Source organism: Panthera uncia, chromosome X (assembly GCF_023721935.1).
Source record: "Panthera uncia isolate 11264 chromosome X, Puncia_PCG_1.0, whole genome shotgun sequence".
Classification (NCBI taxonomy): domain Eukaryota; kingdom Metazoa; phylum Chordata; class Mammalia; order Carnivora; family Felidae; genus Panthera; species Panthera uncia.
The window spans coordinates 25,164,882-25,183,487 of record NC_064817.1 but is presented as its reverse complement, the minus strand read 5'-3'; the positions used below and the strand labels follow the sequence as shown (position 1 = coordinate 25,183,487).

General features: G+C 41.3%; 1 protein-coding gene across 5 annotated transcripts in view; it reads left to right on the top strand.

Annotated features, from left to right (window-relative positions):
• Nucleotides 1–18,606, top strand: part of TAB3 (TGF-beta activated kinase 1 (MAP3K7) binding protein 3) — a 55,683-nt gene that overhangs the window by 20,503 nt on the left and 16,574 nt on the right. For all 5 annotated transcript variants that reach the window (XM_049643653.1, XM_049643649.1, XM_049643650.1 and 2 more), the window contains 3 exons: nt 7,902–8,093; nt 11,777–13,238; nt 14,340–14,500. In XM_049643653.1, coding sequence (XP_049499610.1) covers nt 7,992–8,093; nt 11,777–13,238; nt 14,340–14,500 — 1,725 coding nt within the window. In that variant the 5' untranslated portion in view covers nt 7,902–7,991. The remainder of the gene's footprint in view (nt 1–7,901; nt 8,094–11,776; nt 13,239–14,339; nt 14,501–18,606) is intronic.

Sequence of the window (18,606 nt, the reverse complement as noted above, 5' to 3'; positions counted from 1 at the left end):
AGCCCACTTTGTTGAGAGTTTTTATCACGAATGTCTATTGAATTTTGTCATCTATTTTTTTCTGCAGCTATTAGGATGATCATATACTTTTTTTTTTTTTTTTAACGTTTATTTACTTTTGAGAGAGAGAGACAGAGTGCAATCAGGGGAAGGGCAGAGAGAGGGAGACACAGAATCCGAAGCAGGCTCCAGGCTGAGCTGTCAGCACAGAGCCCGACGTGGGGCTTGAACTCATGGACTGTGAGATGATGACCTGAGCTGAAGTCAGGTGCTTAACCAACTGAGCCACCCAGGCGCCCCATAGGATGATCATATACTTTTTATCTTTCATTCTGTTAATGTGTGTCACGTTCATTTGTTGTTGGATCTTGAACCATCCTCACATCCCTGGAATAGACCCCCATTGATTGTGGTAAATGACTTTTTCAATGTATAGAATTTGGTTTGCTCATATTTTGTTGAGTTCTGTGTCTATATTTATCAGGGATACTGCTCTGTAATTTTCTTTTTTAAATTTTAATTTAAAAGAATTTTTTTATATTCGTATTTGAACGAGAGAGAGAGGGAGACATAATGTGAGCAGAGGAGGGGCAGAGAGAGAGGGAGACAAAGAATCTGAGGCAGGCCCCCGGCTCTGAGCTGTCAGCACAGAGCCCGACACAGGGCTCGAACCCACAAGCCATGAGATCATGACCTGAGCCAAAGTCAGTTGTTCAACCAACTGAGCCACTCAGGCGCCCCTTAATTTTTTTTTTTAATACAGTTGATTCATTTATTATTTCTGAGAGAGAGAAAGAGAGCACAAGCTGGGAAGGGGCAGAGAGAGAAAGGGAGACACAGAATCCAAAGCGGCTCCAGGCTCTGAGCTCTCAGCACAGAGTCCGACGTGGGGCTCAACCTCGTGAACTGCGAGATCATGACCCGAGCTGAAGTAGGACGCTTAACCGACTGAGCCACCCCAGTGCCCCTTCTTTTCCTTTTTTTTCAAGCTTATTTATTTAGTGTGTGTGTATGTGTGTGTGTGAGAGAGAGAGAGAGAGACAGAGCGAGCGAGAACGCGAGCGAGCAGGACAGGGGCAGAGAGAGAAGGACAGAGAGTAGCTCAAGCAGGCTGTGCACTGTCAGGGCAGAGCCCAATGCCGGGCTCGAACTCAAGAACCGTGAGATCATGACCTGAGCCAAGGTTGGACGCTTCACTGACTGAGCCACCCAGGCACCCCTGTAATTTTATTATAGTGTCTTCATCTGGTTTTGATATCACATTAATGCTTCTTTCATAGAATGAATGTGGAAGTTTTCCTTCTGGTTGTGGGTTTTTTTTTTTTGTTTTTTTTTTTTTTTTTTTTTTTTTGCATACTTTGAGGTTAGGTATTAAGTTTTTTGTTTTCAATTATCTATTTTTTTTTTTAAATTTTATGTAAGTCCAAGTAGTTAACATATAGGTATTCAGTCTTTAAATGTTTGGTAGACTTTACCTGTGTAGCCATATGGTGGTGGACTTTTGTTTTGGGAGAGTTTTGTGATTATTGATTTAGTTTTGTTACTAGTAATCACTCTGTTCAAATGTTCTATTCTTCCTGATCCATTCTTGGAAGCTTTTTGGTTTGGGAAATTTATCCATCTCTTCTGGGATGTCCTGTTTCTTGGCATATCATTTATGGTAGTAGTTTCTTACAAGCCTTTGTATTTTTGTGGTGTCTGTTATTTCTCCTCTTTGATTTCTGATTTTATGTACTTGGGTCCTTTTTTTTTTTTAAATGAGTCTGGCTAAACGTCTATCGGTTTTGTTTTTTTCTTTTCAAGGAACCAGCTCTTGGTTTTACTGATTCTTATTGAGTTTTAGCCTCTACTTCCTTTATTTCCACTCTGTTTCTTACTGTGTTTACCTTCTAGTAACTCTGGGCTTTGTTCTTATTTTTTCTAGTTCCTTTAGCTGTAGAGATTTTTCTTGTTCGTTGAGGTAGGCCTGTTTCACTATGAACTTCCCTCTTAGAAGAAGTGCTTTTGCTGCGTCACAAGGATTTTGAACTGTTGTGTTTTCATTTTCATTAGTCTCTAGGTATTTTTAAATTTCCTCTTTCATGTCCTTGTTGATGCATTGATTACTAGCATATTTTTTTAGCTTCTGTATGGTCATGTTTCTCTAATTTTTGTTGTTGCTGTTGTTACTGATTTCTAGTTCCATATCATTGTCATTAGAAAATATGTTTGAGGGGCGCCTGGGTGGCTTAGTCAGTTGAGCATCTGACTTCGGCTCCCATCATGACCTCACGGTTCATGAGTTCGAGCCCCACGGCGGGCTCTGTGCTAACAGCCCAGAGTCTGCTTGGGATTCTGTGTCTCCCTCTCTCTCTGCCCCTCACTTGCTTGTGCTCTGTCTCTCTCTCTCAAAAATAAATAAACACTAAAAAATTTTTAAAAAAAGGAAAAGAAAATATGTTGGATATAACTTCAGGCTTCTTAACTTTATTGAGAATTGATTTGTGGCCTAAAATGTGATCTGTCTTAGAGAATGTTCCATGTGCACTTGAGATGAATTATGTATTCTTCTGTTTTGGGATAGAATGTTCTGTATATGTTTGCTCCATCTGGTCTAACGTGTCATGCAAAGCCAGTGTATCTTCATTGGTTTTCTGTGTCCGTGATCTATCCATTGATGTAAGCGGGATGTTAAAATGTCCTACCGTTATTGTAGTACTCACAGTTTCTCCCTTTTTGTTTGTTTTGTGTATTTAGGTGCCCTAATGTTGGGTGTATATTTACAATTGTAATAATCTCTTGTTGGATTGATCCCTCTATTATTACACAATGTCCTTCTTTTCCTTTTGTTGCAGTCTTTGTTTTAAAGTCTGTTATGTCCAATAGAAGTATTAGAAGTCTTGCTACCCAAGCTTTTTCTTTTTCTCTCTCTCATCTGTATGGAATGTTTTCCATCTCTTCACTTTCAGTCTGTATGTGTCTTCTTGTCTGAAGTTAAGTCTCTTATAGGCAGCATAGAGATGGGTGTCAATTTTAATGGATTCAGTCACCTTGTGGCTCTTGATCGGAATATTTAGACCATTCATATTTAAAGTAGTTATTGATAGGTATGTATTTATTGTCATTTTGTTAATTTTTTTGATTGCTTTTGTTGTTCTCTTGTTTCTTTATTCTCTCGCTCTCTTCCCTTGTGATTGGTAACTTTCTTTAATACTATGCTTGGATTCCTTTCTTTTTAGTTTTTTTTGTGTATCTATTACAGGTTTTTGTGTTGTGGTTACCAAAAGGTTCATATAGAACAGGAATCCTAAGTATGTATATAGCAGTCTATGTGAAGTTGATGGTTGCTTAAGTTCTAATACTTCCTAAAAGCACTGCATTTTACTTTCCTATCTATCTTTTCTGTACATTTTATATCTTTTTATTTTGTGACTCCCTTAATTCTTTAGATACAAATAATTTAACTCCTGTTAGCTTTTAACCTCCATACTAGCATTGTAAGTCGTTGATGTACTATATGCTTGCCTTTACCCTTGAAAGTTTTTCCTTTCATAATTTTCTTAACTCTGGGTCTTGGCTAAGACCCTTTAACATTTCTTGTAAGGCTGGTTCACTCGTGGTAAGAGAGGTCAAAGTGGTCAACTCCTTTAACTTGTTTGGGAAATTCTGTCTCTCCTTTTATTTTGAGTGATAACCTTGTATTGTAGACTGTTGGTTGTAAGTTTTTTCCTTTCAGCAGTTTGAATATATCTTGTCCCTGTCTTTTGATCTGCAAAGTTTCTGCTGAAAAAATCAGCTGATATCCTCATGGGTTTTTTGTTGTTGTACCTAATTGGTACGTTCATAATTGGTTTCCTCGTTGCTTTTACGATTTTTCTCTGTTTAATCTTTGACATTTTATGTTTTAAAACGTTTTCCGTGTTTATTTTTGAGAGAGAGAGTGTGAGCAGGAGAAGAACAGAGAGAGAGGGAGACACAGAATCCGAAGCAGGCTCCAGGCTCTGAGCTGTGATCACAGAGCTGGATGTGGGGCTCGAACTCACGGCATGATCGTGACCTGAGCTGAAGTCAGACACTCCACCGACTGAGCCGCCCAGGCACCCCTAATCTTTGACATTTTAATTATTATGTGTTTTGGTATGGACCTTTTTGGGTTTATCTTGTTTGGGGCTCTCTGAGTCCTGGACCCGGATGTCTGTTTCCTTCCCTGGGTTAGAGACGTGTTCAGCTATTGTTTCTTTATGTAAGTTTTATGCCCCTTTCTTTCTTAGCTCCTTCTGAGAATCCCTATAATGCAAATGTTAATATGCTTGATTTTGTCACAGAGGTCCCTTAACCCTCTTCATTTTTGAAAATTCCTTTTTTTTTTTGATCCTCAGTTTTGAATGTTTTCTCTTACCCTGTTTTCTGGATTGCTGATCTCTTCTTCTGCATCCTCTAATCTCCTGTTGATTACCTGCAGTGTATTTTTTGTTTCAGTTATTCAGTCTTTCAGGTTTTTAAAAATATTTTTCTTGAAGTTCTTGGTTCATCTACTCTCTCAAGTCTGGTGAGCAACTTTATGATCGTTACTTTGAAATTTCTGTCAGGTAGATTGCTTATCTCATTTTGATTTAGTTGTTTTCTTGAAACTTTGTGTTAATTTTGTTTGTGTATATTCCTCTGCTCCCTTTTTTCTTTGATTTTCTGTGCTTATTTCTTATGAATTAGGTGGAACAGCTCCCTCTGCCGGTCTTGAAGGAGTGGCCCTGTGTAGGTACATCCCCTGTGCAGACTGTGTGCTCCTCGCACGTTTGGCTGGCTGGCTGGCTGGAGCGGTAGTGCGCGTGGTCTGTGGGTCCCGGGGCACTCTGCGTCAGGGCTGCCCCTGTGGGCGATGCTGGTGTGGAGGGAGAGGCGTCGGGCTGCTTTGCACTTAGCCCCCTTGGTGAGATGACTGGAGCCGTAGCGGAAAAAGGCCTGGCGTGCCCCGGTGTGCGCCCCGCGGGGGCTGCCCTGTTTGGATGGCTGGAGCTGGTAGGTGCTTGGGGGCCGGGACTAGCCAAAGTGGCAGCGCAGCGAGAACACCCGGACCTTGCTCTTGGGTGGACTCCCAAGGTGGAGAGGGGAGGTAAACGGTGGAGATCACCAGCATTTCCAACCCCTGGGAGAGTTCCAGTAGTTACCCCACTGTTGGGTGGACGTTCTGGAGTTAATAAGTGGTTTTTCTTCACTTCTAGTCTAGTTACCTTTTAAACTGCAGCTTATTTTCTGTGCCCCAGGCAGGTGAATCTATGCATCAGTCTGTCAGTGATGTCACTACCGCATCCTGTAACATCGGGGTGGAGTTGCCTTTGGTAGCGTGCATCTGTCTCTCTTGCCGTTCTGATTGAGGTTTCCCTAGCCTTTACTGTGCGTAAGGTGTTCAGTCAGCCTTCGGTTCTTGTGGAGGAATGGATCTATATGTAGGTGTAAATGTAGTGTGTCAATGGGAGGAGATGAGTTCAGGGTCTGCCTGTGGTGCTTTGGATCTTGGACCGATGCAGACATTTTTAATTTTTAAAACATTGATTGTAGTTGTCTACATTGCCCCCAAGTAATGCTATAATTTAAAGTTTTGGGGCTTATTTGCAAGAAATAGAAGATTTGGTGTGGAATGACCCTCCCTTATGTGTGTGGTTTAGATACATATCTTATAATCATGGTTTCCATGCCTCTAATGAAAATGCAAGTGTTTACTTCTTATACTTAAAAATATTTGACTACGTAGTGAGTGAACACAGCAGAAATATTATGAGATTGTATGGTTTATTCTGCATTGTTCCCGTTAAAGAAATGGGAGATATGTACAGTTTACCCTTGAACAACACAGGCTAAAACTGTATGGGTCCACTTATATGCAGATTTTTTAAAAATTTTATTATTTTTTTTTATTTAAAGATTTTAAGTAATCTCCACACCCAACATGGGGCTTGAACTCAAAGCCCCGCCATCCAGGAGTTGCATGCTCTACCAACTGAGCCAGCCACGTGCCCTTGTATGCGGATTTTAAAAAATAAATATAGTCCAGGGGTGCCTGGGTGGCTCAGGGAGTTTAGCGACCGACTTCGGCTCAGGTTATGATTTCACAGTTTGTGGGTTCGGGCCCCGCGTCGTGCTGTCTCCTGACAGCTCAGAGCCTGGAGCCTGCTTCGGATTCCGTGTCTCCCTCTCTCTCTGCCGCTTACCCGCTCTCTTGCTCTCTCTCTCTCTCTCTCTCTCTCTCTCTCTCTCTCTCAAAAGTAAATAAACATTAAAAGAAATTTTTTTATTATTTTTTTATTTATTTATTTTTTTTTCAACGTTTTCTATTTATTTTTGGGACAGAGAGAGACAGAGCATGAACGGGGGAGGGGCAGAGAGAGAGGGAGACACAGAATCGGAAACAGGCTCCAGGCTCCGAGCCATCAGCCCAGAGCCCGACGCGGGGCTCGAACTCACGGACCGCGAGATCGTGACCTGGCTGAAGTCGGACGCTTAACCGACTGCGCCACCCAGGCGCCCCTAAAAGAAATTTTTTTAAAAATACAGTACAGTGCTGTAAATGTATTTTTTCTTCCTTGTGATTTTCTTTAAAAAAAATTTTTTTTAATGTTTATTTATTTTTGAGACAGAGACAGAGCATGAATGGGGGAGGGTCAGAGAGAGAGGGAGACACAGAATCCGAAACAGGCTCCAGGCTCTGAGCTGTCAGCACAGAGCCCGACGCGGGGCCTGAACTCACCGACCGTGAGATCATGACCTGAGCCGAAGTCAGCCGCTTAACCGACTGAGCCACCCAGGCACCCCAGTTCCTTGTGATTTTCTTAACATTTTTTTCTTGAATTTACTTTTGTAAGAATACCGTATATAATACATGATTTAACATGCAAAATATGTGTTAATCAACTGTTTACATTATCAGTAAGGTCAGTAGCAGGCTATTAGTAGTTAACTTATTGGCGAGTCAAAAGTTATATGTGGATTTTCGACTACACAGGGGTTGGTGCCCCTGATCCCCCTGTCATTCAAAGGTCAGCTGTATTAAAAAGTGTACTGGCTTATTGATCCTTGACCGTGCCAGTTAATTTATGATTTCATTATTATTTCACTCCTCGCCTTGTTTATATGAGTGCTTAACTTGAGTAGTGCCAGTGAGATTAGATGTTATTTTTCTACACTCAAATTGTAATCTCAAATCCTTCCATTTTAGCCTTTCTGCTGGTGGCATCAGAAGTAGGTGAAAGCCTACCTAGTTAGGTCTGGCTCATGCTGGGCCACTAGCATCATCTTTAAAAACAAAGGAGTCTACATTTTCATTTTTGCTTGCTAAGTTATTTCCTTTAGACATTGGGTTTCCTTTACTCACACTTGAAATTCAAACCTTTTGGCCTCAAAATACGAGCAGAATGTAAGGCAGACAGGACAAGTATGCTTTGTGGTGTTACCAAGTCCTTGTTTTCAGACATTTGAAATGATTGCTTTAGAGGAGTGATGTAATAGCCCTTGGTACAACATAAGTGATTATATTTAAGTAGCATTTCTCAAGGCTAGAAAAACTTGGTTGCCAGCTAATAATCTGTAGTTTAAACTAGCTGCTGCAGTTTTTTTTTTAAGCATTAAAATGAAACTGAAGTTTTGGGATGCGGTTTGGCTTTTTTTGTTTCAAAACCCGTGATTGGCTATATTACATCAGAAAAGTCTGGCTAAGTTGAACTCAATTTTATAACTTTGGAATCAAATGTGCTCATGTTGGGTCTTTCCATTTTAACATATTGGTCATTTCTTTTTGAGTAAAGTGAAATATGTAGTTAAATGCAACCATAGTTTCATTTCTTTTACCTTTTTATTGAAGTATTGTCGACACAATGTTACATGAGTTTTAGGTGTCTAGCACAGTGATTAACTTTGATTTCTTTCAATAGAAAATGACTGCGGTGTTGGAAGATCATTACTACTGGAAGGCCGGTTAGCATCAATTTCCTAACAGATACTTGACCACCATCTGTTCTGGCATGGCGCAAAGCAGTCCACAGCTTGATATGCAGGTTCTCCATGACCTCCGACAACGTTTCCCGGAGATTCCAGAGGGTGTTGTGTCTCAATGCATGTTACAGGTAGATTACCCAGCAATGATAGTGATATTAAGCTACATTTCTCCTTATTAGGGCTGGCTTTGTGTTGTGGTGACTAGAAGTCAGTTCACCTTTCTTGTGTGTGTGGAGGGCAGTGGGAAGCATTCAGAGCAGGATTTCTCAACCTTGGTGCCATCGACATTTTGGGTGGGTAGTCTTTGTTGTGGGGCCCTGCCTTGTACTTCGTAGGCCGGTGAGCAGCATTCTTGGTCTCTACCACTAGATGATGATAGTATTCCTGCGGTTGTGACAACTCGAAATGTCTCCACACATTGATAAAGGCCTCATGGGAGGCAAAACCTACCCCATTAAGAACCCGTTAAGAAAAGAGTAAAGGCATGCAGCAAAAGGAAAAATGATTCGGTTCACAATTTGCCTTCTTACATATTGGAGTTTGTTTCATCAGTCCCCAAATTCTTACATTTGAATTTTGAATCTCAGAGTTATCATTTTAACTTTGAGCCAATGTTTAAAGGTCTATAGAGAGTCCTGTCCCTTTCTTAGTGTCTTTCTCGTTAATAAATGGTTACTAAGATGCAGTTTTAAGTATAAGGCCACTTTCTCTAGTTTAACCATAGTCCTTTGGTTTTGTTGTCTTATATTAAAATAGATCTTTCATATTGGATAAAATATGTTTTCCCATTCAAGGACAACAGAGAAACAGGCCTGATACTCTCTCCCTGTTGAATTTTGCATCATCCTCCACAGGATCTTGGTGTGTTTTGGGTTATAGAATTTCCCTTTTTGGTTTACGTTTGGGTCTACACTACTATCCTGCTGCCCACTGGTCTTTGTCACACGCAGTCAGTTCAAATCGTTCCTTACTGCGTAATATGCCAACTCTACCTAATTGCAGTGTGAATGGCTCAGGATATCACCTAAGCCTATATACAGTTGAGGTTATTTGCCAGTAGAGACTCACAGAATCATTGTGGCAAAAGTGGTGCTTCATAGCCCTTTTACTAGGTCTAGACCTTTGGGTTGTGATTTTTGTATTATAACTTGCCTTTGTTTTTTCTAGCACACATTCCCAGTCTGTCTTTCTGTTGTCTATTTTAGCCCCATTTTGGTCTCTGATAGAGTAAAGGTGCTTCCCGCTGGAATGAAATCAAGCAAGAGTGAGGCTTCTAGTTAAAACCATTTCCAAGCAATCACCTTCCTTACCTGTCCTAACCAGCTCCCCCCAGCTCTGACTTTGTTTTTTCAAATTTAATTTTTCCCATTATCACCTGTATTTTTTCACGGCTTAGTGTCTTTATCACGCTTTCTAAACCGAAGGAATGGACTTTAAATTCAAGTTAATGATCATTTGTTATTACTTTACATTGACCCAAGTCTTTCTCTTCTTTGTTCCTTTGGGATTAATATAGTTTATTGGTAGAGAGACTTACCAGTTCCTGGCTCTGAAAAGTTTTTCTGTTTACATTTAAAGACTCAGTAGTTTACATTTAATATACAAGTCTTAAAGTCTCTCTGAGCTGTCCTCTCAATTTACAATCACTTTAGGAATATGCTTTTTTGCCCCAGTCTTTTCAAAACCTTTTATGTGTTTTCTTAATTATTTTTATGTCTTTATCCAACTAAATAATTTTGATTTATTCTTCATATTGACTGGTATATTTTATATCCATGTTTTTCTTTGAAGGCAGTCAGCAGGTTAAATATGACCTTTCATTCTGGTGGTTTTATTTTAAAAATGCTTTCATAAAAATAATACTTAAATGTCTGTATTTTTGGTTTACATTTTTTCTTGATGAGAAAATTGACTTACCTTGTCACTGTAGACATGCATTTGAATAGGCTAGCAAGTCAGCCTTGTATCATTTTGAATTCGGGTCCTCTTGTGAGGATACTGTTTTACTTAGGCTGCCTAATTCACTGTAGAAAACACCAAATTTCAACAGTACTAAGACAAATGACAAATAGTGAAGTACCCACGACTGCTTTAGGTTTCATATAAAACTGTCTAGTTTTTGTTCTCCTTTTAATCCAATCGCAGAGATACTTTATCTTCACTTTTCATACTCTTTTCTCTCAGATATCGGTCAGTGACATTTTCTAGTTGGCATTCGATTTGAATCCTTTGGATCCAAATTTGCTAAATATCTAGCTTTTCTTCCTTGATCAGATCAGAGTGATTTTCAAGCAGGATAAGAGAAAGGCCAGACTGTGAGTTTTAATAATTTTCTTTTTAAATTTCAACAATTACTTTTTTTCTCTGGCTCAGAATTTTAGTATCCTGAGAATTCATTTTATGAAGGTTTGCTTGACTGAATCTGCGTTTACTTCCTCTGAAGCCTTAGAACAATTTGCTTTTGGCCCAACATCCTCTCCCTTGAAATGACTGTGTTACAGTGGAAGCAGCCGTGGGAGGCAAGACACCAAGAATCTCGAACTGGCTCCCCGTCAATTAGTCGAGTGCTTGTTGTCAAGCCATGTAACTCCGCGGGCATTTCTTTCCTCATGTGGAAATGAGTTGAAATAGATGAACCCAGAAGTTATTCCAGTGGCAAAATTATAGCACTCAGTGTTCCGTTTTGGGTTTAACCTTATGTGCTTCTTAGCAGAAGTAAAAGTGTTTCCTTTCATTTTTCTATAAAATGTGCTTTTTCCTAAAATAGGTAGTAGTACGCACGTATGTATGTGCATATCTGTGTGTATATTTCTGAACTACAAAGTCCCAGTAATTGACAAACTTTATTATTGTGAAGGCAGTAAAGAATACGGTGCTTGAGGCTGATAAAATAGTTGAGATTTTTGTATTTTAACGGAAAACTACCTTATAGCATTTTAAATCAAAAAAGGAATCCTTCATCAGAATGATTATTGTTGAGTGGAGTGTCTAAAATGTCACTCTGCTATTATCATCTGTGAGTATGTGCCTAACTCACAAAATTGAAACCCTCCAGTGATGTTGAAGGTTTACCAAGCAACCAGCCTTTCAGTGGGTAAAAAATTTTGAGACTCTGGGAGTGTGAGTGAATTTCATTAAGGCAGTTGAGACCTGGTTTCCTGTTAGAATTTACCATAACTTTGGCAAAGTCGTGGAACCATAGTTCAAAAAGTGTATTCGTTTTTACTGATTTCTTTGTTTAGCTTACTCTTTCATAACGATAACTGAAGTGATGTAGGGATCAATTTGGTTAAAAAAGACTGCTTTAGAGTTTTTATTGTTTTGACTCCAGGAATTTTATAATTTTTCTCCTTCTGTAGTTTCAGTGCTTTTTGAAAACTAAAGCATGGTTGTTTTCATGTTTTCCAGTTTAACTATTAATGACGAGTATTACTTTAACTTGTATTTCAGAGTGGTTGTGGTGAGTCCAAGATTAGCTCAACATTTTAGTTTGTTGAGATGCAACAGACATAAAATGAGCCCTGGACTTGGAGTCAGAAACCTGGGAGTTGAGTCACAAAGTTCATTGGCGGGTTCTTGACATTTCTGTAGCAGTCGTGGTAGTTAGTACTAGTCCTGTGAGCTTCCGGTCTGTGGAACCGGATGAATTGTTTGGGATCTCCTGGTCAGAATAGATGACCGCGAAGCTTTTTCTGCCGCAAGTACCGTTGTCTACTTATTCTAGGACAGTTGTATTTGCGTAACCGGCAAAGTTTCACTTCCACTATTAAGATTTGTTAATTTTGCCAACGTTACTGTCTGTTTCCCCTAGAACAACAACAATCTTGAAGCCTGTTGCCGAGCCCTTTCCCAGGAGAGTAGCAAATACTTATATATGGAATACCATAGTCCAGAGGACAACAGGATGAATCGAAATCGCCTTTTGCATATTAATCTGGGTATCCATTCTCCTAGTAGCTACCACCCAGCAGATGGAGCCCAACTTAACGGTGGTCGAACACTGGTACACAGCTCAAGCGATGGACATATTGATCCACAGCATGCGGCAAGTAAACAGCTGATCTGCTTAGTTCAGGAACCACACTCAGCTCCAGCTGTTGTGGCTGCTGCTCCGAACTACAATCCCTTTTTTATGAATGAACAGAACAGAAGTGCAGCTACTCCTCCTTCACAGCCACCTCAACAGCCATCTTCCATGCAAACAGGAATGAGTCCATCTGCTATGCAAGGGCCTTCGCCACCACCCCCTCCTCCTCCTTCATACATGCACATACCTCGGTATGGTACCAATCCCATTACTGTTACGGTATCCCAGAACCTCCCTTCCGGACAGACTGTACCAAGAGCTTTACAAATCCTGCCACAGATTCCAAGCAATCTCTATGGGCCTCCTGGTTCTATTTATATTAGACAGACATCTCAGAGTTCATCAGGGAGACAAACTCCTCAGAGTACGCCGTGGCAGTCCTCCCCCCAGGGCCCGGTGCCTCATTACAGCCAGCGTCCCTTACCCGTTTATCCACATCAACAGAACTATCAGCCTTCTCAGTATTCTCCCAAACAGCAGCAGATTCCTCAACCTGCTTACCATTCACCGCCCCCTTCTCAGTGTCCTTCACCCTTCAGCTCTCCGCAACATCAAGTGCAGCCTTCCCAGTTGGGCCATCCAGGTTCCCATGTCTTTATGCCACCTAGTCCTTCCACCACGCCGCCCCATCCGTATCAACAAGGACCTCCTAGCTATCAGAAACAGGGGAGCCATTCGGTCGCCTATCTCCCGTACGCACCGTCCAGCTTACCCAAAGGATCCATGAAGAAGATAGAAATTACAGTTGAACCCTCTCAGAGACCTGGGACAGCCATGAACAGGAGTCCTTCACCTATCAGTAATCAGCCGTCTCCACGGAATCAGCACTCACTGTACACAGCCACCACGCCACCTTCAAGTTCCCCTTCAAGAGGCATGTCCGGGCAACCAAAACCTCCATTTAGTGTTAATCCTGTGTATATTACGTATACACAGCCAACTGGACCTTCATGTGTTCCGTCACCGTCTCCTCGAATGATACCAAACCCAACTACAGTTTTTAAAATTACCGTAGGTCGAGCGACGACTGAAAATCTTTTAAATTTAGTGGACCAAGAAGAACGTTCTGCAGCCCCAGAACCGATTCAGCCCATTTCAGTGATACCTGGTTCTGGGGGAGAAAAGGGAAGCCATAAATACCAGAGGAGTTCTAGTTCTGGATCAGATGACTATGCCTATACACAAGGTAATTTCATTTAGCCTACTATGAAATTTCATCTTTGTGGTGAGGTGGCAGTCTCCTGTTGAAAAAAAAAACACATTTCTTGGCTGTTTAATTTTTTTAATGTTTTCATTTATTTTTCGAGAGAGAAAGAGCACCAGTGGGGGAGGGGCAGAGAGAGGGGGGAGACCCAGAATCCAAAGCAGGCTCCAGGCTCCAGGCTCCCCGCTGTCAGCACAGAGCCCGATGCGGGGCTTGACCTCATGAACTTCGCAAACTGCGAGATCATGACCTGAGCTGAAGTCGGATGCTGAACCGACTGATCCACCCAGGCGCCCCCGGATTAGCTGTTTAGTTTTATTTAAATGTTTAGTGTTGATTAAATATTGGGCAGTAGCATAGCTGTCAAGAATAGGGTTATTGCTTTCAGAGTTCTCTGTTTTAAAATATGAACACATAGGCATGATAATGGTGACCTTATAAGGCTGTTTTTTAGGAAGAACGTGCATTGGGACAAAAACACAGACAAGCGAAGTCAATATTGTCAGAAAACAAACTACACAGTAGGAAAAAGAGGGTGGGCTGTAGTTGATCAAAGTCAAAGAATTTGTGTCTGTTTTAGAGAATGGCCTGGAGCGTGTAATATTTATAAGCGCTGTCTACTTACAAGTGGGACTGGTGATGAAGAACGTTGTCGGATTAGTTAATAGTGAGCCTAACTAAAGAAAAAGACGACAGGATTTTTTAAGTCTATTCAGATTTCAAGCTAGCTGAGAATTTATTCTTTCAGTATGTGAGGCGGATAGTAATTACGATTGTAATTAAATATGCCTGGTAGTGAACCTGTTTAAAACCCACGCAGGCATAGTTAAAAACACAGTCTTAGGGAAACAAAGGACGGCAGAGCCAGCGGGACCTACAGCGGGTGTCATTTTGGTACGAGAGCCAAAGTCAAGCAGATCTGGGAAAGGTAAGACAGCATTAGCAAGACGCAAGAGTAAGTGCCCGCTCAGGTTGAGGACAGGGTTCCTTTGGAGTATTTTACGCGTTGGCAGTGCATGGAGAACTTTCCCAGTCACTGGTTCACTGTTCCTCTCTGCGATGACTCTGTCTGTAACACTGTAGCCTTGCTGTTACATCAGCGAGCAAGGATGGAGAGGTTAGCAAAGCAGTTGAAACTCGAGAAAGAGGAGCTCGAGCGCTTGAAGGCCGAAGTTAACGGTATGGAGCATGACCTGATGCAGAGACGGCTCCGAAGGGTCAGCTGTACCACGGCGATTCCCACGGTAAGTCCTCGGTGGCGGTGTGTGGATGGGAAGGTGGGGATGGTGGCTGTCCAGGTCACTCGTTTCTCTTGCAGGTTCTCTTCCCTGCAGGGGCTTTGTGCTCTTTAAATGACGGACAAGGGACTGTGGCCTTCAGTAGTTCTCATCAAACTAATGCGATGCTTGTATTTTTTTTTCACCTGTATGAATTCCATAGCTTCATCCGTATTTTCAAATAACTGACATTTATAATCAAGGTATGGCATCTCATTAACTGTAAGTTTTTGTCAAAGTAGGAAAGTGCACCCTACTAAGTATTTTGTCATTTGTTCTCACGTGTCCGTTTTTTCTTTTAAGCATGTAATATACATATAAATTGCCAAGGTTTAAAAGTTACTTATTTAAGCACATTAATTCAAATGACTTAGAACGCTATCGATATGAATCTGGGAAAGTGTTGACCATAGAGTATTTCCAGGCAGAGAAGTGTTGTTAAGTGTAAATAATTGTAGAAACTAAGATAGCAGTTTTGACCGCAGTCCTAACAGTCACTGCTCTCACGCAAAGAGTTAGACGGTATGTTTTTAACATGTTTAGTACTGCTGATGAGTTCTAAAAATTGTTAAGCAACCTGGCAAGTTTTGAAACCAGCCTCCTAAAATCTTGTGACAACACCAGCTTGCTGTGATCCGATCTGTCACTTCACCTTTGAACATTCCTCTGTGCAGCAGGCCGTTTTTAGTCGATGAATGCGGTCCTGTGCTGGGTGCTTAGCGCATACCCGCCAGCGAGACGAGTAGATCTGTCAACAGATAATTCTAACACAGTGGGGTCAGTGCTGTTTATGCTCGCGGGTGATGAGACAAGTCCCCCGGCCCCTCGTCTGTGTGTGTACTCTGTGCACTTCTGCCTTCCCGTGTCCTCTTCTGGAGCTCTAAATGGGTAAGTCCTGCGTCTTCTTCAGGGCTTCACCTTACACTTGGCTTCTTTCCATAGGGCCGTTCCTTCTTTTCCCAACGTGTCGACACTGAGGGAGGTTGCTGAGCATTTCCAAGTTTAGAGAAGTAGCCTGCGTGTCGGGCCTCTTGCAGACAGCATGCGGCTCTGCCTTTGTAGACAAGTTTTTAATGGAGAATTGTGGCTTCTCAAAGGAAATCTGTGAACTCCTGAAATTACATGCAGTTTCATGATGTGTTTTTATATGGAAGCAGGTCCCTGGTTTCCAGCTGATTTTCCTACGGTGAATAGAGGGAAGGGGAAAAGGCCAAAGACCCACTCCTCAGGGAGGGCATTTGCTAAGGGAAGAGAGCACTGAGCTAACAAAGGTGTGAAGTTAAGACACGCAGACCTTCAGGAGGTAGCACATACAGGTCTCACTCGTAAGGCGAGGTTTCTGGAGTGTTAACGGGTTAATGTGCATCGGTCGGGTGGGGCATAGATGTTGAGGCTGAGGTGTTTGAAGATTATTCTGCTGGTCCTGGGGAAACCGGTGGAATTTGCCAGAAAGAAATTATTGATAAACAGGTATATTTAGTAATTGAAAGGAATTTAGTCAGTATTAGAAAGAATTTCAAAGAATAGTGTTATAAGAAGGGAGGATTTTACTTAAAATGCTTAGAAAATTACAAAGCTGTCTTTAAAAGGTGATGAATTCTTCATTTTTTTCCTCCACTCAAAATCTTCATTGAATTCTGTGACTAGGGAGGTATTGAGGAATATAACCCACGTGAGAATCTACCCTGGTGGTTGGGCACTTTGCAGTCTTTTAGGTACTTATGGAGCATAAACAGATTTTCTTAGCATAAAAGGCATTTTCCCTCACGTAACCGTGGGCCCTGTGTTTACTGACCTATGGCTGTTGGATAATTCCTGCCAAGTAACTGACGGTATTTGAGAGACGAGAAATTTAAGCGTGTGATCCCCTTCCGTGTGTGCTGCCAGCCGTAGAGTAGAAGGAGGGACTATTAACAACGCATGGGTGAGGGACAGTTCTAGATGGATGTTCAGACAGTGGCTCTCTCTTCACTGTCAACTTTCTTATCTATGATACCTGTGAATACCTATCTCTTGGGATTTTTGTTAGGATTAAATAATACGTAGTAATGAATTTATGTAGTACCCAGCAAATAGTGAATAGTCTTATGAGTGTTGGTTGGACAACACTGGAAAAACACACACCGATGAGAACCATTTTGCAAAACTGTAGCTTTAGGAACATGTATAACATAAGGGTATGTTACAGAGGAAGTTAATCCAGAAGTAAAGCATTTAGTCAGAATTCCCTATTGTTGATGGAGGCTCACTTGAAGCACCAGGACATAGTTCACAGAGTGTCCACATAGGCTCTGGAGGCAGAATAGTTTTGGCAATCACTGGCTCTTCTGTGCATTTGATTTTCCCTATCTGTAAAAGGGAATTATATTTTAATATTGTCAAGATAAAGAGACAACATATGTAAAAGTGTTTGGCATGGAGTGAAGTGCTCGGTAAGTGGCTGTCTTTGTCCCACTCACATGTGGGATTACAGAAAAGAGAATAGTTTTGCGGGGTTTTTGTGTGTGTGTGTGTGTGTGTGTGTGTGTGTGTGTGTATGTGTGTGTGCGCGCGCTACTAAGCTCCTATCGCTACCTTCAAGTTTGCAAATCAGCTTCTTAACAAGCAGTGCATTAAAAAAAAACCGTGTGTACCTCAGGAGTCTGAAATGCACATTGGTTACCAGCTACAGGTTGCAGTTGTAGAATTTAGAGAAAGAGTGAAATGATCTAAGGAGGGCACAAGTGCAAGATGGCCTCAGTCTGTTCTTTGCAAAGCATTGTGTTTTTGTGTGAGAGAAAAGAGAATCGGAAGTGTCGGCCAGCTAAATGGTAGGGATATTAAGTACTTTGAGAGTTTTGCGATAGCAATGTTAGCTTTTTGCTGTTAGGGTTCAAAGATGAGACAGTTTCACGGTGGAGGGGAAAATGCAAGTTAAACCTTGAAGGATAAATAAGGTTTCACTAAGCAGAGAGCTGCCAGTTCCCCCTCACCCAAGTTTTTCCTCTCCTTCATCTTGTTCTAAGCGGGTTTTTGGACTAACTTACATTTTCCAGCCCCAGATGCATAATGAGGGCCAAGCCACCAAACAACAACAGTGGTCGTCAGCCTTGCTCTCTGTGATAACAACTTCTTCAAGTGCTCAGTTGACTTAAGGTATTTCTGCCACCTTCTGAAAAAAAGCTTAGAATTTTTGACTTTGTCAGATCTTTTACAACAACTCTAAATTACACAGCCAATCTTGAAAGTCCTCCTCGAAAATACAGTGCACTTGTTTACAAATGGTACTGACTTTTCAGAAATAGCTCCCCCACCCCTTGGTTTCATCAGAAGCTATGAAAAAGGACCTAAGAATCTTACAGGGAAGTTATTTCTTTAGGGAATTCTGGTGGTTCTCCTGTCTTTGGAAATGATCCTGTTGACTAGAGCTGTTGGTATTCTTACAGGGAAATGTGCTCGTAGCCTCTGGACTATCAAGTGTATTCTAGTATTTCCATACTTACTTATGTAGCTTCACTATTTAGGACCCTTGCGTCTGAAACACCCCCCCCCCCCTCCCTTCCTCCTGCACCTTCATAGGAAGATTCAACTCGTTTAGGTACTTGACTTTCCGGGTAAGATTCTACAAAGAATGAGGTTTTTTTTTTTTACATACTCCTGGCACTGATCCGAGTGCTTTATCTTTAGTGAAGATGCCCACGTATATTTTAAACTCTTGCTATTGCCTGGTAGACAAGGTATAAGCATTTTACGTGGTAATGTCCCGTGTTTTGCAGATAGGAAAAAGTCAGGCAGTCCTTAATAAATATTTCTGAATGACTTTCGTGTTCCCATAGCAGTGTAAGGAATTGTAGCTCTTATTATATTGTGTTCTATCCCTTATTTTAAAGGTTGCATACTCGCGAATTTAAGGGGCGGTCCCAGTTATTCCGAGAACACCTCCAGTGTGAGAGCTTGTATTATTGTAAATGGAGAGCCTTTTTGCTCATTTTTCTTGACTCTCATATTAACATGGTGTGTAGAAAAATACAGGTTTTTAACAACTTCTGTCCTAACAGATATTCATCTTTTACCGTATATAGCTCAAAGCACAT